At 40.0% G+C, this 25,076-nt stretch overlaps 2 protein-coding genes and 1 pseudogene across 13 annotated transcripts in view; 1 reads left to right on the top strand and 2 right to left on the bottom strand.

The window, feature by feature from the left end:
- Window positions 1-1,366, top strand: part of LOC129779805 (E3 ubiquitin-protein ligase lubel) — a 52,804-nt gene extending 51,438 nt beyond the window's left edge. For 10 of the 11 annotated variants that reach the window (XM_055787504.1, XM_055787514.1, XM_055787512.1 and 7 more), the window contains 2 exons: window positions 555-723; window positions 1,061-1,366. In XM_055787504.1, the coding sequence (XP_055643479.1) occupies window positions 555-723; window positions 1,061-1,090 (199 nt within the window). In that variant the 3' untranslated portion in view covers window positions 1,091-1,366. Of the gene's footprint in view, window positions 1-320; window positions 490-554; window positions 724-1,060 lie in introns of all 11 variants that reach the window. The other variant, XM_055787505.1, reaches the window with a different exon arrangement.
- LOC129779809 (uncharacterized) lies at window positions 1,228-25,071 on the bottom strand. Of its 2 annotated transcripts, none has more exons than XM_055787519.1 (4): window positions 24,912-25,071; window positions 24,701-24,834; window positions 7,247-7,466; window positions 1,228-1,690 (listed from the first exon to the last, which is right to left on the bottom strand). In XM_055787519.1, exons 2-4 carry the CDS (start codon window positions 24,778-24,780, stop codon window positions 1,355-1,357), a joined length of 636 nt encoding a protein of 211 aa, XP_055643494.1. In that variant the 5' UTR covers window positions 24,781-24,834; window positions 24,912-25,071; the 3' UTR covers window positions 1,228-1,354. The 2 variants fall into 2 exon arrangements, with proteins under 2 accessions (XP_055643494.1, XP_055643495.1); XM_055787520.1 differs by having other exon boundaries at window positions 24,899-25,013.
- On the bottom strand, window positions 3,059-3,220 carry LOC129780968 (U4 spliceosomal RNA; annotated as a pseudogene).
- Window positions 25,072-25,076: the final 5 nt, after the last annotated feature.

A 25,076-nucleotide genomic window follows, 5' to 3' on the forward strand; every position in this document is an offset into this window, starting at 1 on the left:
TGTTCAAAAAAACTTTTCTATAAATAAAAGGAATCGGTTCCGTGAGAAATTTTGCAGTTGCATTTATAGAAACTAGTGTAGGCAAAACGAATATTCTTTCATGCTGCTCTTTAATAATCAGCATTGGAACAGTATTCTGTTGAATAAAATGAATCTCATTCGGGCGAATGTCTTTCGGATAAATGGTATTCGAATAAATGTTATGGAATCGATATTTTGCCTCTGGCAGCAGTTATACCATCTGTTGACTCATCATCTACTTTAAATGTTGTGGAAATCTCTCCTGATTCACATATTTTGTACGCATTACTACTTTCTAGCGCCCACTATATAGAGTATTTATGCTTTCTGGTGGTGAAAAACAACATCGATCCCATTAGCATATTAAGCGCGGACGATCTCGAATCACTTGTGCGGCGAGCCAACAAACGTATGCCACCACGACCGTTTGGCTTCGTGGACGGAATCTATCGCGACTATTTGGCACAGGTGAGCCTGGGCTCGAGCTCAAACGCTACTAAGAGTGTGTTTTTTTTTTCATTTGCCTCTTCCAGAACGCATTATGTTGAGTATCTGGTAGGCGCGGTTTCCAAAGCACAGATTGATCCTCTACCGATACTGGACCTAACCGATTGTGTCCAAGAATTGCGCAGACGGGGTATGCCACTCCCGGAACGCGGTCCTTGGGACACGGACGAAATTTATCGTGAAATGTGCCAGAAGGTGAGATTGGCTCATTCTAACAAAAACCATTGCACTAACCTCTCACTCGCACCGATGACGAAAGAAAAGACTTTCATAACGATCTTGTAGTGGTTTTTTTTTTTTGTTGACTCAATGAACTTAAAGTTACTTTGAACAGCACTAACTCTTAACAGAATTGACCGCTTACAGATAACATTTTCATGCTCTAGAATTCCAGGATATGAAGCAAACAATCCGACAAGTAAGTCGAATGCTTACTTTTATCATTTTACATCTAGACAGTTCAAAAACTCAAATATTTGACATAATATAAAAATCATAGGATTAAATACAATTATTTTTTGTTACCTTTCAGATCGTCAAAGAGCAGATCCCACTGAACTGAAGTGATCATCTGAGAAATACACAGCCAACCACCAACCAACGTTTAGCTTTAATTGCGTAATCCATGATTCAATCCAAGATATTAGGCGCTAGTACCGCTCATGCTGTCATCAATTAAATTAGCAATCCACATATTCATTTTTTATAATATATTTTTTGTCATTGGTACTATTTATTGTCATAATCACACAATCTCATCGTTGATTGTTCCACTGTCCTGTGTTTGTTTATTTGAAGATATAACATGAATAAAGTAAAATGAATCCTACTTTAACAATAGTTTCAATCGATCGATCGTTTGCATTGCTCCATTTGATTTCTGTTTTAGCCTAGCTGCCAGAGCGTGAAGTTGACTGGATTGCTTGTTATTGAATGCTGTTGGTTGTTTAAACTTGCCAGCAGCACGGGAATCAGCCACCGCCGTCGGTATTGTGAGTCCTGCTGTTGGATCACGTTTGTGTTTGCGTTTCTTTTTGTTGCCGCTACTTGCAGCAACCACAGTGGGAACTTCCTTCTTGCTTTGGCCTACCAACGGTCGAGCATTGCTTTCCGCTTTTAACGCAATACGTGTTTTGTACGAGCAAAGTTTGCAGGTGTATTTCTGTCAAAATATCATACTGAATGTTAATGTGGAGTTGCCACGTGATACGAGAATCAAAAAGGTACATTATTCTTATTCATCAATGACACTAATGTTTCTAAACATCGTGTCGTCTAAGTACTAAAGGTGGTATTTCTATGCCGAATAGCACGTCTTGAATGTAGTCTGAGCGGTGAGCGGTGAGGTGAGGACCGACCGACGCGAGGCTTAACGTGTTAAACGGCAAGTTTAAAGATACGCGTGTACCAGAGAAATTCCAAACAACTTACCTTCACGAAAAAAGATTCAATTAAAACGGAAATTGCTACCACTCGATCATGAAAATAAAAAAAATTGATGATTCTAAGCCATGATTGGTATCAACCATCTTTACTGCTTCTACAAAACAACACAATGAAATATTCTACAGGGTTTTCCATTTCGGGCTTCCGAAAGTATACAGCCCTGCGCTGACAACCGTTTGACATACCGGCAAATGTTTTTCGAGCATTACGGACGGATTTTGGTCGTCATGGACAGCCTACAGAGCACACAATCGCTAATGTAGTGCGTAAATTCGAACAAACTGGATCCGTAGCGGATATTGTGAAACCTGTGCATCATCGTAATGTGCGCTCGGCCGGAAATATTGCTGCTGTTGCTGCCAGTGTGGAGGATGACCCGAATGTTTCGATTCCACGGCGTGCTCAGCAATTGGGCTTGTCAAACACATCATTGTGGCGAATTTTGCATTTGGACTTGCACCTACATCCATATAAAGTCCAACTGGTACAAAAATTAGAGCGTGGTGACCATGGAATGCGTCGGACATACGTCGATTGGGTGAACGAACAACAGCAGCAAAATGCTGAATTTTCGCATCAAATTTTCTTCAGCGATGAGGCACATTTCGAGCTCGGTGGCTATGTGAACACCCAAAATTTCCGTATATGGAGCTTAGAAAATCCACACGTGATTGTTGAGAGGCCATTGCATCCGCCAAAAGTCACTGTTTGGTGCGCATTATGGTCTGGTGGAGTCATCGGGCCGTATTTCTTCGAAAATGAGGACGGCGAGACGGTAACTGTGAATGGTGAGCGCTATGGCCGCATGTTAACCGATTTTTTTTGCCACAAATTGAAGATATGGATACGGATGACATGTGGTTTCAGCAGGACGGCGCCACGTGCCACACAACACGACCGAATATGGTCATAAAAGTTTCATCGAAATTCGAATTCTAAGTGTGTTTTATTTCAATTTACTTTCGGAATTTAAAGTTGAAAAACCCTGTATATTTCTGAAGCATTTTTGAAAAAAAAACACAAGTAAAAACAAACGAATTGAATAAAATAATTGGGTAATTCTACGTCAACGGTGCGGTCGTGTCTTGGACATAACCCTTCATAATTTTTTGACTAACCATCGTTGTGAATAATGATTTTACTCACCCGTTACGATTTATTTGAAAACAACTTGTTATTTTTCAACTAGCAAAACTCGCACCGCGGATATTCCTCATTGGGTACGATATCGCAACTGCGCAAAGCCATCATTTGTGTGTATCGATTAGATAATTTATTAAACTAGTGAATGAATGAACCAATTTACGAATTCAATTGCAAACAAATCCCAATTTAGGTCAATTCATGCATTGTGATAGATTACGTTCCTTGTAGTAAGTAAATCTAATGCCTAAGTCTGACCGTTCGTTATCCTTTGACGTATGACATGATGTCTTGGCCATCTCATCCATTTACCGTGGACTTGCAAAATATGTGAACGGAAGAATTGTCAAGCGATCAATCTATATTACACTTCCCTCTAAAGTTATTGCATCTCCCAAATGTACGTACTTCACTAACCGAAAATTTGCTTGATTTGATAAACTTCAGGTAGGTAGTAGGTCAATATAAGCGAAGTTATAATGAACGGATTCGATTCCCGGAATAAAGCGCAGGAGAAAACGACTGCAACAGAAACCACCACTCATAAAGAGTGTAGTAGGCTATAAATATTGTGGCACGGTATTGTATTTCAAAACAAGAATTAACCGGGCAAACGTATCGCCAAAGGCAAACGTAACGCCCCGGGCAGACGTATACCGTCCGACGCTCGCTAGAGCTCCGTCGGACATTGCTAAAGGATCGTATCCTATGTTTCAAACTAACCGGACAATCAGTGGATCCCAGATTTGCGTGCGAGACACCGCCGCTTCCAACGGCGTCTTTCTGTCAGGGCCCGAAATCTTCGAAGGTGAAAAATGAAGACCGACTCTACTCCCAGTAGCTTCGCATCGACTAGAACTGCTTCGACAGTCGCCGCCAATAAAAAATGACTTGACTAGAAAATGAATTGACTAGAAAATGAATTGACTAGCGCTGACTAGCGAGGATGACTGGTGAACTAGTCCAGTCAGTCTTTATTTTAACTGACTCGACTAATGAATACAAATCTGCCTCTTCATACGCACGTCCATATAAAGAGGAACGAAAACTTGATTCCTGATGCAAAAAAGTAGTTACCCCATCAATGGACGGTTTTTTTTCTACCCATCGTGAACTCAAACCAACGAACTTAGACATTTATCAAGTATGCTATAAAGGTCCTCGCATTAGTATTAGTTAGTATTAGGCGTGCAAAATAGCGCGCACACACTGCACGTTATTTTATACGTGTGAGTAGTTTTCGTGTACGCTACAATAAAATCTAGCTCACCTGTAGCCACCACGGTGCCACGGTGAACTCAAACATCGATGCATGCAAACGTGCATGGGAGAGAGAGAGAGGAACGAATTTGTTTTGGGGGAAGTCATTTCAAAATGCAATGAGGACAATTTGACTGGGAAGAATGGAATGATATAGTCGAGTCGGTAGAGGGAAATAGCGACTAAACGCCCGACTGACGACTGACAGTCGTTTTGGCGGAGAAACTGCGTGAAGAGCCAAAAGTCATTTACCGACTTACTGTGGATATAGTCAGTCGGTTAGTCAGTCGACTATCCTCAGTTGACTATGACTATGCTGAGCCCTGCTTTCTGCAGATCTCAGAATAAAGCATTCATCATCGGGTGCGATTTGAACGCTCATCATACGATATGGAACAGCACAGATTTTAACACAAGAGGTGAGTGTTTATCACAATATTTGACAACCAATAATGTAAATATTTGCAATGAAGGAACCAACTGAACTTTTATGAACTGCATGAGGCAGGAAGTTTTGGATTTGACATTTTGCAGTGATACTTTCTCTGAAAACATATTTTATTGGCATGTTTCTGAAGAAATATCGCTGTCCGGTCACAAACACATAATGTTTGACTATAAAGTGAATAATATTATTAGAGAAACTTTTAGGGATCCCAGGAAATCAAACTGGGAACTTTACTATTCCTATCTAGCGGTGGGGGGGGGTAGCTTATCGGAAAAAAGTATTAAAACTAGTGAGGAACTCGAAAAAAAACCTCTATTTATGCTACAACTAAAATAGAGGAAAATCTAAGAAAACACACTCGAAAAATGTTTAACCGAGCAAAGCGTACTTCGCAATGGGATGGATATAGGAAAGCACTCACTTCGTATAATAAAGAGATCAGAAGATCTAAACGCAAAAATTGGAGGCACACCTATGATAATATTGAATGTACTCCAGTCGTTGCAAGATAACAAAAAGTTTTGGAAAATGATCATTCTAATGGTTTTGGAACTCTAAAAAAGAGAACGGAAAGTACACTTCTAATGCATCGGAGACCTTGAGTTTAATGACACAAGTTCATTTTCCAGGATCACTACCGGTCTTGAGTGATAGGACGACTCGCATAGATCCACATACAATAAATTCATTTGATCCTTTTAAATCACCGGGTAATGATGGGATCCGTCCTGTGATGATCCAGAAAAGTGGAGGAACTGTAGTGCCCTACTTAACTGAAATGTTCAAAACTAGCTTACGATTGAACTATATTCCTAAAGCTAATAAAAAAAAGATTTTAAAAAAAGGCCAAAGTCGTTTAGGCCTATTAGTCTTTCGTCATTTATGCTGAAATCAATGGAGAAACTAATTGATGACTATATCAAATCGCAATATTTGAAATCGACACCACTCAGTAAATTTCAATAGCAAGCTCAATTGGAGCTCGCATTTAGATGAAATAATACATAAGGCTACAATTGCATTATGGATTAGTAAACACATTCGGTAACAAATGGGGACTTAGACCTAAAATGATCTACTGGATCTACACTGCTATAGTGAGACCTAGAATAACATATGCGCCTTTAGTTTGGTGGCCCAAAACAAAAGCTAAGCATGCTCGGGAAAAGCTAAGAAAATTACAAAGGTTAGCTACAATTTCCATCACAGGAGCAATTCGAAGTACGCCATCTAGAGCACTAGGAGCAATGTTGATTCAACTTCCCTTATATCTATTCGTTCAATTGGAGGCGGAAAAAAACGCACTAAGGTTGAGAAGAACAAAACAGTTCTTTGATGGAGACCTTAGGGGTCATTTAAGTATTCTAAAGGAATTCAAAAATAATCCGATACTAGCTCAGGAGGACTGGATGAGCAGGCAATACAACTTTGAACGACTATTCAATGTGACTGAGCCAAGCCGCACTGAATGGGAGTCAGGGGGACCTGATCTATAATTTTCTACGCTGATGGTTCCAGATTAAACGAAAGAGCCGGGGCTGGATTAACCGGTCCTGGAGTGAACATATCAATTTCAATGGGCAAGTAGCCAACTGTATTTCAGGCAGAAGTACAGGCAATTATTGAATGTGCAACAATTTTTCTAAGGCGCAACTATAGACATGCAAACATATACATTTTTTCTGACAGTCAAGCTGCATTAAAAGCATTGAAGTCAGTTACCTGTACTTCTAAATTAGTTTGGGAGTGTATTCAACTTCTTTGGGAGTGTATTCAAAAAAAGTGCAATGAACCTATTCTAGGTTCCAGGGCACTGTGGAATTGAAGGTAATAAAAGAGCAGATTTGTTAGCTAGACGTGGATCATCGAAACCATTCCTAGGACCGGAACTATTTTGTGAAGCTCCTGAATGTACCCTCAAAATTAAATTAAAGAAATGGGCAAAATCAAAGATTGATGGCATCAGGACACATAGTACAGTAGCTCGACAGGCTAACCCATTTATATCACCAAGTAAAAAAGTAACTGAAAGACTTCTCAGTCTAACAAAAAAAATGACTTATGCACTAGTGACAGGACATTGTCCAAGTAATTACCACCTACAGAAACTAGGTAAATTGAAAGATGATACCTGTCGTTTCTGTAAAATAGAAATTGGAAGCAATTTTAAAGCTATTGAAACAAGTTTTTGGATCAATAAATAACAAGCATATAACGCGTAGACATTTTATCTTCAGAATGAAGTATTTATCATACTTTTTCGTTCAGTTGTTTAGGAAGTATTAACGCTCGAAATCTTGTTGGTCCGGCGTAACGCTCTCGTTTTCGAAACTTTGAGCTTACACCCCAATATAGAATTGAAAGACGTAATCCTAAGTCAAAAATGAAAAAAAACTTATAATATAAGAAAAATATACTTACAACAACTGTTCGTTTTCTGCTTTCTAGGTAATTCTTAAAATTTTGCTGTTTCTTATTACAGCATGGTTTATTTTCTAGTTTTTCCACTAATCCAGAAAGCTTTTCCGTAGCAGGTATTTCCTCTACTTGAAATTGTCCATGCATCCACAGTGTTTTGCACTTCCGACACATCCATTTGTTATTGGTTTTATCCAGATCTGTGGCACCACAAGCTCTTACGCTAGATTATTCGGGCGAAAAAATTAATTTTATTAAATAAATTCGAGATTTACTTCGATTCAGAAAATCAGTGTCAGATAAGAAGTCAACAATCATCAAGGGAATATAACGTATGCATTAAAAAATAGACTAGTTTCGAATGGTGATATAAAGAATTCAAAAGACAATCTAATGGGCCAATTTCACTTAAATCCAACGTTTATTCAGCCTTCAAATGGCTATTAAATAACGAGACAGGTTACGAAAAAGGGTTATATTTTAAAAATTACGGTACAACGATATGCTCCCCTTCAATATACTCCCCTTGGCTCCTCACACACCTTTCCATACGTTTTTTTCCATTGTTTGAAGCAAGGCTGAAACTCTTCTTTTGTGATCGCGTTTAAAAGCAGCATCGCTTTTTCCTTCGCCTCTTCCACGGACTGAAATCGGATACCTTTCAACACGGATTTAATCTTGGGGAATAGAAAAAGGTCACATGGGTGGACCAGAGTCGTGAATTATATTCGATCTGCATCCTACAGAAACCGAAAGCACCCAAACAAATTATAGAACAGCAACATAACGACGGAAACGAGGATTCAAAAGCATTATGAGCGTATTCTGGTTGATCCCAACTACTGCATTTTCAACGACGAGACATATGGCAAAGAGAACTCCAGAACGCTGCCAGAGCCTCAGTTGTACACTAAATCAGTTGGGGAAAGTGTACCGACTACGGACAAGTCTTTTGCGGTGGAAATTTGCACATGTGACTTGCGATCTTCTATCTTTCCCACAAAAGGAACCCTGAAATTACAAATGTATTTGGACGCATACACGAAGAAAAGAATGCTTCAATTATCTAACCATAAGCATAACCTGCCTTCCTTATTCGGCTCATTACTCCAAATCTACTCTCCAGTGGTTTGCGGAAAACATCATGGACGTCGAAAAAGAAATAAACCCACTAAATTGTCCCCAAACGAGCGACCAATCGAACGATACTGGGCAATCGACAAGGGCATATTCAAGAAGGATGGGCAACGTCTGGGAACATGACAGACTTCAGGAAGAATTAATGAGCAGCGTCCAGGAAGTGTACGAAGTCTACTGTGCAGAATTGGATGAGGTGTCAAATTCAAAACATGATCATTCTACAAAAAAACGACGATTTGTTGACGTAGTACTACGAAATCATTTTATTCAATTCGCTCCACCATCACATCGGATGTCATTTGAGAATGCGTCAGAAGTTTAGCATTAACTCTGCCGCAATTTAAACCGTTTGGTTGGGTTGAGAATTATGACATATCCATCAAATCTTAAAAAATTCCCAGTCCAATTTGTATGCGTATTATTAGAATTCCTTCATAGCAAAAATAGTTATTATCATTGAAACTTTTTCATGAAAACGTGACATGTTTTCCGATTTGGCATCCTTAATAAAAAACGACCAACGTTAAAAATCAAATGTAACGCACTTTCTAGATCTTAAATTCTAGCATAAAGATTAACAATTCAATTATGTAGTCACACACAAATCATGAACGTTACTTACACTTTGTAACATGTTACGCTGGAGGCGCTATTCACGCGGGGGATGCGTGAGGCGTTTAGATAAAATATAAAAGAACCGCATAAATTCCAAAATCCGCGTAAAAAACGCGTAAATCTCAGAATCCCTCAAAAACAAAGAATCGAATCGAATATTTCACCTTTCATTTCTCAGTTACTAATCAGTGATACAATACAAACTTATTTCGTGAAAAGTCACATCAATTAGCACATACGCGGTTTTTTCACGCGGGTTTCGAAATTTACGCGTTTTCAATGCGGCACGTTTCAACCGCGTAAAAAGTGACTCCTGTCTAAACATATTTAATTTGCTAATTGATGTGACTTTTCACGAAACAAGTTTGTATTGTATCATTGATTAGTAACTGAGAAACAAAAGGTGAAGCATTCGATTCGATTGTTTGTTTTTGAGAGGCTTTAAACTTTGCAGTTCATCAACTCCAAGGTGAAACAGATATCATGATTGTAGCATGCAAAAAAATCAGTTAATCAATTGTTAGAATATGGGTTGCATTTTAAACTATTAATTCACAGTTTGTAAGATTTTTACACGGAATTTGAAATTTACGCGGTTTTTAATACGCGGCACGTATCCCTCGCTTAAAAAGCGACTCCAGTGTATAATGTTCGTTTTCGCCGAAATGAAACGACTCTAAATTTGTCTTTTGAATGGGAATCACGCTCGTATCGGAGTTTTCCAGCTGTATGGCACCTGCCATGTTTTTGATGCCAACATCTCAAACGTCAAAAGTATTTGTTTTCTTCAAAACAGCGATCCGCGTTGACGGCATTGAGCTTAGTTCACTAGAGCGTTGAAGAATAGTTAATTTTCAGTCGGAGTGAACGATTTCAAAATTAAAATTATTAATGAAAATTAGCTTTTCCATATCAAATTAGTATTCTATTTAAATTAAGAACATTGGTGGAGAAAAAGTCTCATACGAAAATTGTTTATGAAGACAACTTTATATTATAATGAAAAAAATCAATAACAATGTTGGAATTGTATAGCCATATGGTTGAATGAAAGTCAGAAATACGTGTTTCAAGTAATTGAATAACATGGTAAAATTTTCATTCAAATTTTAAATTTAAAAACCGGCTTCGTGTCTTCTAATCTGAAAGAGATTGTCAGTTAGGTGCATCGTATACAGGGTGTCGACTCAAAACCCGAAAAAAAATTCCCTGACATTCCCTGATTTTCCAGTAATTTTTCAGTAAAATTCCAGATGTAGACTAGTAATCAAGGTCTCTACTAGTACTTTAGCTGTAGTTCCTAAAATATTTAGTCAGCTTAAACAATGAAATTTTAGTCAGCTAATGCAGTTCAAAGTTATCTTGAAGGGATCTAAAACACTAGCATAGAATGAGTAATATCAATTTGATTCGGATCAATTTCACGATAAGGTTACGATTTCAACGAAATGCTGTTTCTGGCAATCTTTCGGCTCCCCTCTGTGTGTTTCCCAAAGTTTTCTTTGTTTCACCTCCAAAAATTTCGCTTCTGCTTCTCGTAGCCGTTTCATTAACATACTCATTAATTAACTCATTTAACGCAGAAGCTTCTTTCTTGTCTTCTAGATAAATAGAATGCGAATTTCGGACACGTTGAATTAACTAGCTCAACCGATGGGGTTTCCACAAAAATGCTCCAGTTGTTCATTTTTCGGATCATAGTGAGCAAACTTGTTGTTTTGTTGCTATCAATATTGTTTCAGTACTAAGTCTGCTGGAGCCCCACTGATACTTTCAATATCTGTCAAATATCAAAAAGATCAATAGGGTTAATACTCAAAAGTTTCTCGAACTGTTTTCCACCAGTTTTTTTTTCTATCAGAAACAATGACGGCAAGATCAAGGATGCATTGGATGCTTTAAAACCAGTGTTCGACATCCCAGACGAAGTTTCAAGATGTGCCTGTCGTTAAATTTTAGCGGCTTTTTTGTATCCATCAATCTATTGATGAACCGTGTAAAATATGCAATCCGAAGGTACCCAAATTCAAGAGTTTTCTTCTCCATATTGAAAGTCCAGTGGCAGCCCACGTAATATGACCATTTCACGTTGGTACCGTTTATCGACACAAGAAGAAGTTTGTTCAAATATATAATTCCCAGACATTCTTTAAAAGCTGCAAGTTGATCTCTGATGTTTGGTAACGCCCCAAGAACATTGACGTCATGCAACGATTTACCACCTTCATCTCTTCTTCATCCCAATATCTGACATTCAGATCCATCTGCAGACTCTTTGTAGTCATGTTCAAAGACTCGTCGAAACCAACGAGAAAGCTTAGATTTAGAAAACAGGACAAAGCCAAACATCATCATAAAGTTCATTTTATCACGCCCTAGACCTCAGCTTTTGGTGGCATCAAAATTTTCTAATTTCTGAAATAATCAAAATTTAATTTTTCCAGATAGGTTACGAAATTCCCTGATATACCCTGATTTTCCCTGACATTGTTCGAATTCCCTGATATTCCCTGATTTTCAAGGATTTTCAAGGTAGTCAACACCCTGATATACCACCCGAATATGGGATATATAATGCTGTATATACGCAGGTTATATGATTTAATGTTTGCTGGGCAGTAATCTCATGAATACTGTTGCAAATGGAAAATAAATGTGTGTTCGTTGCTTATGATGCGAACATAAATAACAATATAATACAGTAATTTACAATTAATACGACATGCCGAGGCACCACTCAATGTCGTATTGAAGGCGATTTTGGCCTGTAATTGGACATTGGCGATGTGAGTGGTACAGTGTCGACGTCTGGTGGCAACTTTTAATGTGGGGCCATAATTTGGGCCCCGAACTCGATGTTTACAAAAATGTCCAATAAGAGATAAAAATGTCCAATCAAACGTGTCACTTACAGTTCTCTTCAATTATCTAAATATCGCATTAAATGTAACTCGCTGTATATATAAACAATATTTATTCCAAGCTTTTTGAAGCATCTCGCACGAATTGACAATATCATTCAGTTGTCAGTGCAAAACGGTGCAATTTTTAGAGTGTAAAAAAAGTTCACTGTACATAAAAGCAATCTCGAATCAGTCCCCATTGTTTGCTTGAAGTTACTATCCCTTGCTTACATGTTATGTTATGTAACTGGCTTCTTACTCTTCTTTCTGCATTTTTGTCGACCAAGTGCTAGATAACAGAAAAGCAAGATGTGAAGGTTGCCAAATGTTTCAAAATTTCGATAGATTTTTTTCCCATGACAGAAATATGTGTTCTTTGAAAATGTTATTTTCTGAGCTGTACCCTATTTTGTATTAATTATTCAATCAAATGCCGCATATATTAAACAATTAGTATTTTCCTGTTACAGTGAAAGCTCTCTATAGCGACATCGCAAGAGACCGTCGTTATAGGGAATTGTCGCTATAGAGAATTCAAATGTCGTTACAAAGAGAGAAACCCTCAAGTTCACACGAAACAGTTAAATTATAGGAAATTGATTTCTGACAATCTCGAAACATAACGTTGAACAATGTATACACAAATTGTCCCCCTCACTTGTCCCCTAACACATTTTCCTTTAAATAAAAAAAATTGAAAAACATTCCTTTGGTAAATTTGTTTTAGTTAATAAACCAACATAAATAGTTTGGAAAGCATTTTCTGGCAGGTTTTGAGAGGGTAGGCTATTACTTCCAATGTCAACTACTTTGTCAGGCACAAAATGAGTTTCATCATCAATGTTATCTATAGATGATTACTCTTGCACTGTTCTTATTATGTCAGACAAAATTGCTCATAAATTGCATAAATTGTCGTCAAAAGTCACGTAGTTTGGAAAATACAAATGGAAAATACGATTAATCCATATATGATATTTTAAAGTATTAATCATTTATAACGAAACCTTCAAAAGAATCAAAACCTTGTTCAGCGAGCGCTTCAAAATTCCATCTTTAACGAAGCAATTAACAATAGTGGATTGTTTCATCTTTTTCTATCGCTTTCAGCTAGTTCTTAACTAATTTGTTTCGGTAGTGCAGTTTCAATGTTATAATTATTGCAATATCAAATGGTTGAAGCACAGAAGTCATTTTCGGAGGAAAATATTGCAGTCTGCAATTACTCAATTTTTGTTGGATATTTGAATGGCAAGAACAATTATCAATAAACAAAATGATACGTGTTCCTTCAGACACCTTTCTTTCATCTAGTTTCAAAATCCATTCTTCAAACATCGCGCTCATTTGTCTTTTTTGTTGCTTTTATAAATCACTGGAAGGTTCTCACTGCTTTTTAATCATCTAGGTTTGGTACTCTTAGTAATGACAAGAAATTCCAACTGTGATTCGCTCTTTGGAATGTTTGCCCCTGTGACATTTATCACTTTTGAAGCACTAAGTTTAATTGAGTAAGCATTTGAAAAACAAACCCGTTTCATCCATATTAAAAAATATCTTATGGGCAATCAATATTGGTAACGTATCGGATTTGAACAGCTCAGCAGTTCCGATATCAACAGCTACACTTTCGCCACTTGCAGTTTCAAACGACATCTCATTCCTCTTAACGAATTTTTCAAACCATCCGTTGCTCGCATTCTTGTTCTAATTTCGCTGCTTTTTATTTTATGACATGAGGAAATATGAAATCTCCTGCTGGGAAAATAACAGCTTTTTTCTAAAGCCTGACCGAGCGAGTTTTTTGTGTTGTACAATATACCATTTTTTTTTTTTTATTTGGTATATTGAACAACAGTAGTTAAAACCATTATTCTTACCTATTCACGAATTTGGTTCTTAGTTTTTATTATGGATGAAATCGTTTCGTGTGACACATGGAATTCATTGGATAATGTTTTGTTTTTAATGTCCTTTTCAAGTTTTTCAATGATATTTTTAATGTCAAAGATTTTCCTGCCCTTGAATTCACTTCGGACTTTTTGTTAATTTCAATGCAATTTTTTTTCTCTAGGACGGGCTTTCTATTCAACAATGTTTCAATTTATTTGTTTCAATAAGCTCTCCCTATTTTTTGTAAGTTTACAGGTTTCCTATGTGTGTGTGCTTTGAGAGCTGAGCTGAGTATCATGTTGCCATTTTCGTACAATACCCGAAAATTCATATTAGTTGAGCGCGAACAGATGATAAATGTTCATAAAACATAACATAGGCTTTTTTCGTTCATAGTCATATTATAAGTTTAATTCAGCTAATTATTATAGCACTGTGAATGAATGGAGTGGCATTGAAAATTGTCGCAATAAAGAATGATATCACAGCAGTGGAACTCCATACAATTCACTGACTAAAAAGTGTCCACATTTTCATCGCTTGTTTACGTGAAGAATATAATTTTTTCAGGCACACTTGATTTGAGAGTGTATCGATTTCTAGCTGTCCTGACGCAAGGTCTTTAATGAAGAATGAGAAGATGGGAAGGTTCATATAAACATGTTTATAATTACATAAGTTTATTCAAATAATTATATTGCCCTTATTTAACTATTTAGTGGAATTTTATCAAAATTTGAAAGAGAAATTAAAAAAGGTATTTTTTTTTCAATATTTTGCTGAGATGGTTATGAAAGATCCATGATTACCCTTGCTTAATTATTTACCCCCCGATTTGACCTATCATTTTGACAATTCAATTTGAGAGGTTTAAAATTGCGACAAGATAGAAATTTGGTGTGAAAGAGCGAATTGTGGAAAATTAAGTCGCAAATTCTCTAAGCTTTATAATTAAAGTTTTTCTGTAGTATGACATTTTTGATTTTGCGTGAATGACAGATTGAAGTTGATTCATAGAAGAATAAGATTTCATTTGATATGACGATTTTTGAAATCGACTCAATGGTTGTAAAGTTATGATGTTTTGGAAGAAATCTTACTTACTTAATCAGCAAAAGGCCCCAGTGGCGGCATGTGCTGTACACAAAAGTCGTCTCCATTCACATGAATTTCATATTTTTTTTCCAATTCTTAACTTTCAAACTTATTTCAAGGATCAACATATCATATCTTTCCATTAATCCGCAAACATGCCTAGTAGTAACTTAAAAAGACCAAACTCATAAACCACAAAAAGAGTCTTCGATTGTATATTTTTCATATATTTTTCACAGTTTTACAGTACCATTTGCTTATTGGCGCTTTTTTAGTTGAGGCACTCCAACTGGCGGTTCGCCAGTTGGAGCACGCGCCAATCAAAAAGAAATCCTCCGTCATAATTGTATGTCAGTTTTACTCTGTTGTTCCAATACCATTTTTATTGAAGGGTCTTTGCACGTTAACCTCAAAAAATGAAGGCACTGTATAAAAGTATTTAGTTTTGCATTTTGCACTAAGCCGATTCAGATGATCAATACATTTGAAGTTAATTAGCTAGTCTTTTTTTTTGGAAAAATATCAAACTTGCAAGAAATTTGAATTTTGTTTTCGTAATTCTTGATTGAATCCGTTTTTATAGTTTACATGGTTTCGGCACCAACGGCGCTATATTTTTCTATATTTTTTTTAAAACTGAAGATTTTTTACACATTCACATTTTTTATTAAAAATTAGATATGTTCTTTTTTCTTTTTTGAGTTATAATTTTTCAAAGTTAACCGATAGTTCGGAATATTAATTTCTTCCCCTTTTTCCTATTCTCAAAAATTCATAACATTTGAACTGCTAGAGCGATTCAGATGATCGATATATCAAATTAAAGCCTAGAATTTTTTGGAAAAATATTGCACTAGCGAAAAAAAAAATTGTTTTCGTGATTAATAATTGTATCTGTTTTTTTTATAAATAAAAAAAAAATTTGCAAGTGTGAAATTATTGACTTAAATTAACTATGTCGATTATCTGATTCGGTTCAGTAGATCAAAAGTTATGAATTTTTGAAAAACGTCATTTTTGGAAAATAGGAGAAAAAATATTTTTTGAACCATCAATTAAATTTGAAAAATTATAATTTAAAAACGAAGAAGAACACATTTTTGGATATGTTATATAAAAAATCCTCAGCTTTCGAGAAAAAATATAAAAAAATATAGCGCCCCTGAATGAAAACTATAAAGAACAATTACGATCAATAATTAAGAAAACAAAATTATTTTTTGTTGCAAGTATAGTATTTTTTCAAAAAAACCTAGCTAACTGGCCCATTTGATATGTCGATCATCTGAATCGGTTTAGTAGTTCAAAAGATATGAATTTTAAAAAAATATATTTTTGGAAAAAAGGGGAAAAACTAGATTTTTTGAACCACCCTAAAATGGAATGGAATCTAATATTTAACGATAAGGAACAAAACTACCAATTTACACGAAAATTTGAGAACCACTATGTCGGTTTGGCATGGAATATACATAATACTAAAAAAATATAGTTGGTTAATTTCACCTGCAACTAAAAAGCTGATTACTAGAAACTAATTGACGTTAACGTTTCATTGCCTTGTAAATTCTGGATACAATACCAACAGAGGGTATTTAAAAAAATATAAATCGCTTTTTACGGGGTGTGTTCGAAACTAAAAAAAAAAGAAATTAATTCAGAAATCATATTTTTATGTTGTTTTTAAGCGTACATACATCATTTAGTCGTATAATTATTGTATCATTCAATTTATTCCGATGAGAATGCTTTAAAATATTTCAACTGATGCTCTTACCCCATTTTAATTTTTTTATTCAATGTTCAGTTTCTATGGCGAAGCTTCATTCGTAAATTACACATTTGTCATCATTGGTGGAATACGACCATAAATGTTGTTCTGAATAGCACAGCAAGTTATGATTACAATACATATGGGTTTATTTTGATAATGCATTATACATAAACCGATAAAAATGCATTATAATATTAGTCCACAGCGTTTCATCGTCTATATGTATATTCTACTCAATTTTCAGTTGGTAATTTCTATCCCATTCGCCGTGTTTATCATGATGATGCTAACATTAATAACATTATATACAAACCTCCCACCTTATATAAGATGTCTCCCACCCTTTTAGAGACATCTCAACATTATGTTCAATTTTTAGAGCGTAAACCATCTGTCAATTTTTTCACTGTTTACATTTTCTTGCCACAAATCGTTGCCACTTTTTTCTCTCAAGTTCCACTTCTCTTCTCTGATGATATATATCAAGACGGGTCTATGGTACTAGGTGAGGCCGTTTCGTCACTAAGTTGGTTAGGGGAGCGGTGTATAAAAATTGTACAGAAGAAAGCAGAAGGGGAATGATTTGCTTGAAGCGTGAAAGAGACAGACTGATCACGAGTGAGCTTGGGCACAAGCGTATTGTGTTTTGTTTACAAACAAAACACAGTAGACTTCCAAGATGGCTGCAGAGCGGTTTTAGCATATTGGCCCACCTTTGGATATACTTCTAGGCGCCTTGATATGTATGAGCGGAGATGTGTCGCTACAGAGAATGGTCGTTATAGAGAAATGTCGGCACCTTTGAACATGTCGTTATAGAGAGATTTGTCGCTATAAAGATTGATATAGGAAACTAGGAAACGTTGGTTTTATAGCAGGAGTACGATATGTTGAGGTACATGAATTAAATTTATAGTTCATTTCATTTATCAAGAGACTATGGGCCTTTTATTCGTTTATTCGTTTTACGAGTTAGCGTAAGAACAACCTGGACGACTCTCCCGCGCGGATTTTGCAATGACAGTCGTTTTCACCGTGAAATGTATACGAGAATAAGACCCTATAATGATATCCATGATATTCAAATACTATCAGTACTGAAATATTGATAAAATTATATATTCCCAAATAATAACAGAGCGTTTAACACTTTGATGGCCATGAGTTCCGTAATGCACTCAAAAATTATTCCGCTGGGGCCATGAGTGCAGCACTGCACACGCGAATTCTTCCAAGGTTTCAAACGTGTGCGCTACAGTACACTTTTACGTTAAAACTAATGTTTTTTGCGTTTTCTACTGGCCTCAATACATAGTAGTACACCTCGATATCATAGTTTGGCACCACTGATTGTATTGTTCTATCAATTACAATATATCACTGCCCGAAATGCTTCGAAAAGTTTTGTTGACGAGTTTGAAATAATATTATAAAAAATGTAATTTCGAAAAAATAGATTGTTTTATAATGATTTTCCTCGCTATTTTGTGGTCCGAGTTTGACAGAAAAAGTGGTCCAGAATGGGCCCCCTATTGTCATGTCTCGTCAGGTTATGTATTATACTTATGACAGACATACAGCTGTACTTGTACGTTGTACTTCGAAAATTGTATGTCTGTCACCATGTACAGCGCTAGAACCATGCAAGCAACTCGGTACAATCGCTGTACCTGTACCGACTTATTTTTCCGCTGTACATGGCTACAGTTTCGCCGTGGAGTTGCCGGCCTAGAATAGCACTTCGGGTCTTGGTCCCTGTCCCTGTCGTATGAGGCGACTTATCGGGTGACAACGCGAGTAAGGGCGCGGTAAAGCCTATTGGAGATTGCACGGGGGAAATACCGTGTACAGGAGCAACGCAAGGAGTGCCAAGCACATCAGGATCGACGCCAGTAAGATCCTGATTACGACATACTGGTTACGACATGGAAAATGGACACGTTACGGAAACGATTTCAACACGACGCTGAAGGCTGACAGTCGTACTATCCTGTTCCCTGAGTAAGGAAGAGTGACACCTTCCTGAAACGGCGTGTGGGCTAATAGTGCGATTGCCCCCGTCCCGGTAATAACTTAGCAAGTCTTCGGGTACGTTCGATGCTCGTCTAGGCTCAGGCACTAGGTACTAGGCGTCAGATGTCACATTCCTGACTTGTGCTGATCTGGCTCTGAACACGGTCCCCATGAAGGACCGTGTCAACCCCTGCATGGCCTCACTGCTTGCATAGATAACCATGGGATCACTGATAGCGACTATGTACAACGAGCGGAGATAGCGGCCCGAAGTTGGGACCCAACAGACATGAATACCTTGGAACAATTCAACAGACGAAACGACGGGAATGAAGACACACCAACAGGAGAGGCGAGCGTGTTCGCAAGGAGCGGTAAGCTCCAGAGATCACCAATTCGCAACCAGACAGCCAAAGCGAATCCTACAGGACACCAACAGGATCCACAACAAGGAGAGAGTAGCCTGATACAAGTGCTAACGCATAAAGCCAACACCACCACTTCTTTAGAAGGGCTGCAGGTCGGGAGGTTAAGCTTGATGGAGGTCAAGAAAAAAGTGAACGAACTCTACGAGTTCATTAAGGACAAAAACAATGTCCATACTAAGATAAAACATTTAGTCACAAGCATCAAATCGGCCGTTACGGCTGCTGACCGTAAACAGAAGGAGATGATCACGCGAGCAGAGGTTGTCGAAAAAGCACTCGCTGAAGCAAGGGTGAAGATGTCCGTCGAGATACAGGAGACGCCGAAGACGCCACGAAATCCACGATCGGACAAAAGGAAGAGGGATACCCCAGGGGATGAAGAAGACCTGAAGAAGGTTAAAAATGATAACCTGGGAAACAAAAAGGAAGGTGAAGGCAGTGGATGGCGCACTTTCGAAAAACAGACGGAGAAACGAAAGAAGAAGAAAAGATGAAAGGGGGGCAGGAGACAAAAAAACCTAGGCCCCGACGCGAGCGAAGTAAGGGAGAGGCCCTGATCGTCGAGGTGAAGGAAGGAGTGACTTATGCATCACTCCTACGGAAAGTGAGGGAGGATCCGGAGTTGAAAGAACTGGGAGAGAAGGTGGTGAAAACCAGGCGTACCCAGAAAGGAGAGATGCTCTTCGAGCTCAAGAGGGACCCGGCGGTCAAAAGTTCAGCCTTCAAGGAACTGGTTGCGAAGTCGCTCGGTGAGGAGGTGAAGGTGAGGGCTCTTTCCCAGGAATCAGTGGTCGAATGCAGAAATCTGGACGAAATCACGACAGACGAGGAGCTAAGGCGCGAGTTGATAGAACAGTGTAAGCTGGACAATACACCAATGACGATCCGTATGAGGAAGGCGTATGGTGGTACGCAGACGGCGTCGATACGGCTCTCAACAGTCGCAGCCAATAAGATGGTAGAAACGACCAAAATAAAAGTTGGCTGGTCGGTTTGCTCGCTGAAGATGGTGCCCCGGGTGACCAAGCAGATGGAGCGATGCTTCCAGTGCATGGGCTTTGGACATCAGGCAAGAAGCTGCACAGGCCCCGACAGGTCTGAACTGTGCAGGAGATGCGGTGAGAAAGGGCGAGAGACTGCACGAAGCAACCGAAATGCCTGCTCTGCAAACCAGAGAACGGCAGCGACCATGCGACAGGAAGCTTCAAGTGGAGCAGTAACGGAGATAATTCAGATCAATCTGAACCATTGCAACAAAATGCGACGTTGCAATCATAGCGGAGCCGTACCGAGTATATCCTATCCAGGAAGTGGTTGGAGGTTCACATGAAGGTTTCGTAATCGCCAAAATTAATGGAATCTTCATGTGTAGTTGCTACGCACCCCCGAGATGGACAACTGATCAATTCCACCAGATGCTAGACGCAATGACCGAGGAACTAATTGGTAGAACACCGATCGTCATTGGAGGCGACTTCAACGCCTGGGCGGTGGAGTGGGGAAGTAGATGCACCAACATCAGAGGGTACAGTCTACTGGAAGCTCTAGCAAAGCTGGAACTAACGTTACTGAACGAAGGTACCATCAGCACTTTCCGGAAAGATGGGCGCGAATCCATCATCGACGTTACTTTTTGCAGTCCGTCGCTGTTGGCGAGTACGGAGTGGAAAGTGTGCGAGTCGTATACGCACAGTGATCACCAGGCGATCCGGTACAGAATCGGTCAACGAAACCACGTGCTAGTTCGGAGGACAACAAGCTGTGAGCGGAAGTGGAAGACGAATGCTTTCGACAAGGACCTTTTCGTCGAAGCACTTCGTCTAGATAGCGAAGTTTCAGATTGGAACGCAGAAAAGTTGACAGATCTACTGGTGAGAGCATGCGACACTACCATGCCGAGGAAAGTTGCACCAAAAAATGGAAGACGCCCAGCTTACTGGTGGAACGACTCTCTTCGCAACCTTCGCGCTAGCTGCCTTCGAGCCAGAAGACGCGTTCAGAGAGCACGGGAAATTACAATGAGCAAAGCGAACTGTTTTAAGGAGCTGTGCCGAGAGGCAGATGCCAACCCATGGGGCAACGCGTATCGAGTCGTGATGGCGAAGATCAGAGGACCTGTGACGCCCGTCGAATCGTGTTCCGAGAAGCTGAAGGTCATTGTGGAGGGTTTATTTCCGATGCATGATCCTACGGTATGGTCACCGACACCGTACGCCGAAATAGCTACCGAACGTTCTCAAGTTTCCAATGAAGAACTGGTAGCAGTGGCGAAGAGACTGCAGGTAAAGAAAGCGCCCGGCCCCGACGGAATCCCCAACGCGGCCTTGAAAACGGCGATTCAGGCGTTCCCGGACATCTTCAGGATAGTGCTACAGAAATGCCTGGATGATGGTCACTTTCCTAAGAAATGAAAGATCCAAAAGTTAGTGTTGCTGCCAAAACCAGGAAAGCCCCCGGGGGTACCAACATCCTATAGGCCTATATGCCTGCTGGATACGCTCGGGAAACTCTTGGAAAGGATTATCCTCAACAGACTGACGAAATGTACGGAGAGTGACCATGGTCTGTCAAAGATGCAGTTTAGATTTCGGAAAGGCAGGTCCACCGTTGATGCTATCCGGACAGTGGTTGAAAAAGCAGAGAAGGCATCACAGCAAAAGCGGAGGAGTGACCGACATTGTGCTATAGTAACGATCGACGTGAGGAATGCTTTCAACAGCGCTAGCTGGGAAGCCATCGCCGAGTCCCTACACCGTATGAAGGTTCCTGGGTACCTGTGCAGAATTCTAGGAAGCTACTTTCAGAACCGCGTCCTAGTCTACGAGACGAGCATGGGGCGGACAACGTTGAATATAACGGCCGGCGTACCACAAGGCTCTATCCTGGGCCCAACGCTCTGGAACGTAATAACGGTGTACTGAATCTGAAGCTTCCCAAAGGCGTGGAGATCGTGGGCTTCGCGGATGATATCGCTCTCACAGTGGCAGGCGAGACACTCGAAGAGGTGAAGATGCTTGCAATCGAGTCCATCGTCTCAGTAGAGAACTGGATGCAAGCAGCGAAACTGCAGATTGCTCAAAATAAAACGGAAGTATTGTTGGTGAGTAACTGCAAAGCCGTGCAGCGAGCGGAAATTACAGTCGGGGAACACGTGATACCTTCTAAGCGTAGAAATACTTGGGGGTTATGATCGACGACCGGCTGAATTTCAACAACCACGTCGACTACGTCTGCGAGAAAGCAGAGAAGTCCATTAGCGCGATAGCGAGAATAATGCCGAATAACGCAGGACCTTGCAGTAGCAAAAGACGTCTTCTGGCTGCTGTATCCTCGTCCATACTGCGGTATGGAGCACCAGCCTGGTCTGCGGCTCTCGAAACCCATCGGAATCGTAGAAAACTGGACCGTACGTTTCGGCTCATGGCGATGCGAGTGGCGAGCGCGTATAGGACGATCTCGTTGGAGGCAGTCTGCGTTATCGCCGGCATGATCCCGATTGGCATCACTCTGGCGGAAGACGGAGAGTGCTACAGACGGAAGGAAATCAGAGGTATCCGGAAAACAGCGAGAGTAGAATCACTCTTGAAGTGGCAGCAGGAATGGGACTCGGCGGAGAAAGGTAGGTGGACGTATGGGCTCATACCGGTACTATCGACCTGGCTGATGAGGAAGCACGGGGAGGTGAACTTTCATCTGACACAGTTCCTGTCTGGACATGGCTGCTTCAGGCAATATTTGCACCGGTTCGGGCACGCAACGTCGCCACTCTGTCCGGAGTGTGAAGACGTGGAGGAAACACTAGAACACGTGGTATTCGAGTGTCCCAGGTTCACCGCAAGACGCGAGGGGCTGCCTGCCCTTCATGCCGGGAACATAGTGGAGGAAATGTGTCGCGAGGAGGGCACCTGGAACGCTGTGAACAGTGTAATTGTACACATCATGTCCGAGCTACAGCGGAAGTGGAGGGTCGACCAGCGTGGTAATAACCCCTGACCGTAGAAGAGAAACAACTGCGAGGGCTGCTGAAACGGACTGTACCCCACGAGAGTCGCTGTGACGGAGTGCGCGTCATGTTGGAGGGCACTGCCTAATCGGCGCTCCGTTGGGAAGAGAAATCCTGCGAGGGTGGCTGTGACGGGGCGCGCGTCAAGTTGGAGGGCGCTTCCTAATCGGTTCACGTCTCGACAGGTGAGAAACACCGCGAGGGTGGCTGTGACGGGTTGCGCGTCAAGCTGGAGGGCAATTCCTAATCGGTACACGTCTCGACGGGTAAGCGGAATCTGGAGAGAAGGACAACAAAAGGCTGGCAATGCCTGTTGGTGGATTGGATGGAGGAACACTGCGAGGGTCGTCTAGACGAAGCGAGCGCCTAGGAGGGCGTCATCAGATCGGTGTGTACCCTACGAGAGCTGCTGTGACGGAGTGCGCGTTATGTTGGAGGGCACTGCCTAACCGGCGCTCCGTTGGGAAGAGAAATCCTGCGAGGGTGGCTGTGACGGGGCGCGCGTCAAGTTGGAGGGCGCTTCCTAATCGGTTCACGTCTCGACAGGTGAGAAACCCCGCGAGGGTGACTGTGACGGGTTGCGCGTCAAGTTGGAGGGCAATTCCTAATCGGTACACGTCTCGACGGGTAAAAGGAATCCTTTGCAACGGATGTGCGCGGCGGAGTACAACGGATTCGTAAATGAGATATACAGAGAAAAAGGGAAGGATCAACGCTAGTTAGCGTTGAAAACTCGTGAAGTGCATGAGCACAGCCGCCCCCTGAAGTAGTCGCCTAGATGTGGTCCCGGGGGGAATGAGGCTACGAGTAGAGGGCTTGGTTTTTGTGGGTACGATCCCCACTCGACGTCTGGGTTATCCCTTCCCAGATAAGGCTGGAAGAGCGTTCCTCACCTCTATAAAAAAAAAAAAAAAAAAAAAAAAACATGGCTACAGTTGTACTGTGCGCAGCGCCATAGACGGTTAGTGGTGGGTAGCATGAACAAAACGAATCAAAACATTTGGTATACATTCTTTTCATTGACTTTCTCTTGAGTTAATAACTCAGATTGGAAACATACTTGTTGTGTTCGATAGTTTAGACGCTAAATAAAAACCTTTTTCATTGAAATATTGGTGAAAATACAATGCAATAAATTCAAACTTCTGATTGTCAGTCTGACTTGCGGTACAATGTACAACCAAAGTATGTGTGTCATGCTATCGTGGTACCTGTACAACGCTGTACACGTACAGCGCTAGTACAGTTGTATGTCTGTCCATGGTATTACAGTTCATACAAGGGAAATTTATTCCCACCAGTACGACATCCATGTCAAAGTTTAATACGACCACAAAGGGGTAAAATGCGTATCATTTGCGACTATCCCTTCTTTTCAAGTGTCATAGTATACGCATAGCCTCTTAGAATTTTGGAATTATTGTAACAAATAAAAATTAGTGTAACAAGACAGGATGTCGATTTTACCCACAATCCCATTTATTTCACCTCAAAACGTTATTCGGTTTTACCCTGATTTCCTCTACCATTATTTTTAGGATCATCATTTAACTTCTTGTCTCCACCCAATATTACTACAGATTAAGAACTTACGATAATGCTGATTTGAGTACAAGCTGGAAGTGATTATCGCTTGGAAGCTTCTGTGCGAATTCCCACAAGTAATCATTCATTCTCACAAAAGTTCTGCAAATGTGAGCACTACAATCGTACGAACGGAAACACGTCTGGAACGAGAGAACATAACACGATTAATACACTAAAAAATAACACTTGTTTAAACGTTTCAACCGAAAATATTCACCCGGTTAAATGCAGATCTACGTTATTCCAACCATATAAACAAAGCCACATTGATCTGTAAGATGCGTAGATGCGTAATATTTTGTGTAATCAAAACAAATTAGAGAAAAACAATCAGGGAATGTTTCTGAAATCTTTCACCCACATTCGTGCTGTCAGAATTGTG

Source organism: Toxorhynchites rutilus, chromosome 3 (genome assembly GCF_029784135.1).
Source record: "Toxorhynchites rutilus septentrionalis strain SRP chromosome 3, ASM2978413v1, whole genome shotgun sequence".
In the NCBI taxonomy this organism is placed as follows: domain Eukaryota; kingdom Metazoa; phylum Arthropoda; class Insecta; order Diptera; family Culicidae; genus Toxorhynchites; species Toxorhynchites rutilus.

Bases quoted from the DNA above. Each gene is read 5' to 3' on its own strand.
- LOC129779809 (XM_055787519.1), bottom strand. From the start codon at position 24,780: ATGAATGATTACTTGTGGGAATTCGCACAGAAGCTTCCAAGCGATAAT. The intron at 7,467-24,700 runs GTAAGTTCTTAA...CGAATAATCTAG, and splicing joins GTACTCAAATCAGCATTATC to CGTAAGAGCTTGTGGTGCCA. The intron at 1,691-7,246 runs GTAAGTATATTT...ATATTTTGACAG, and splicing joins GCAGAAAACGAACAGTTGTT to AAATACACCTGCAAACTTTG.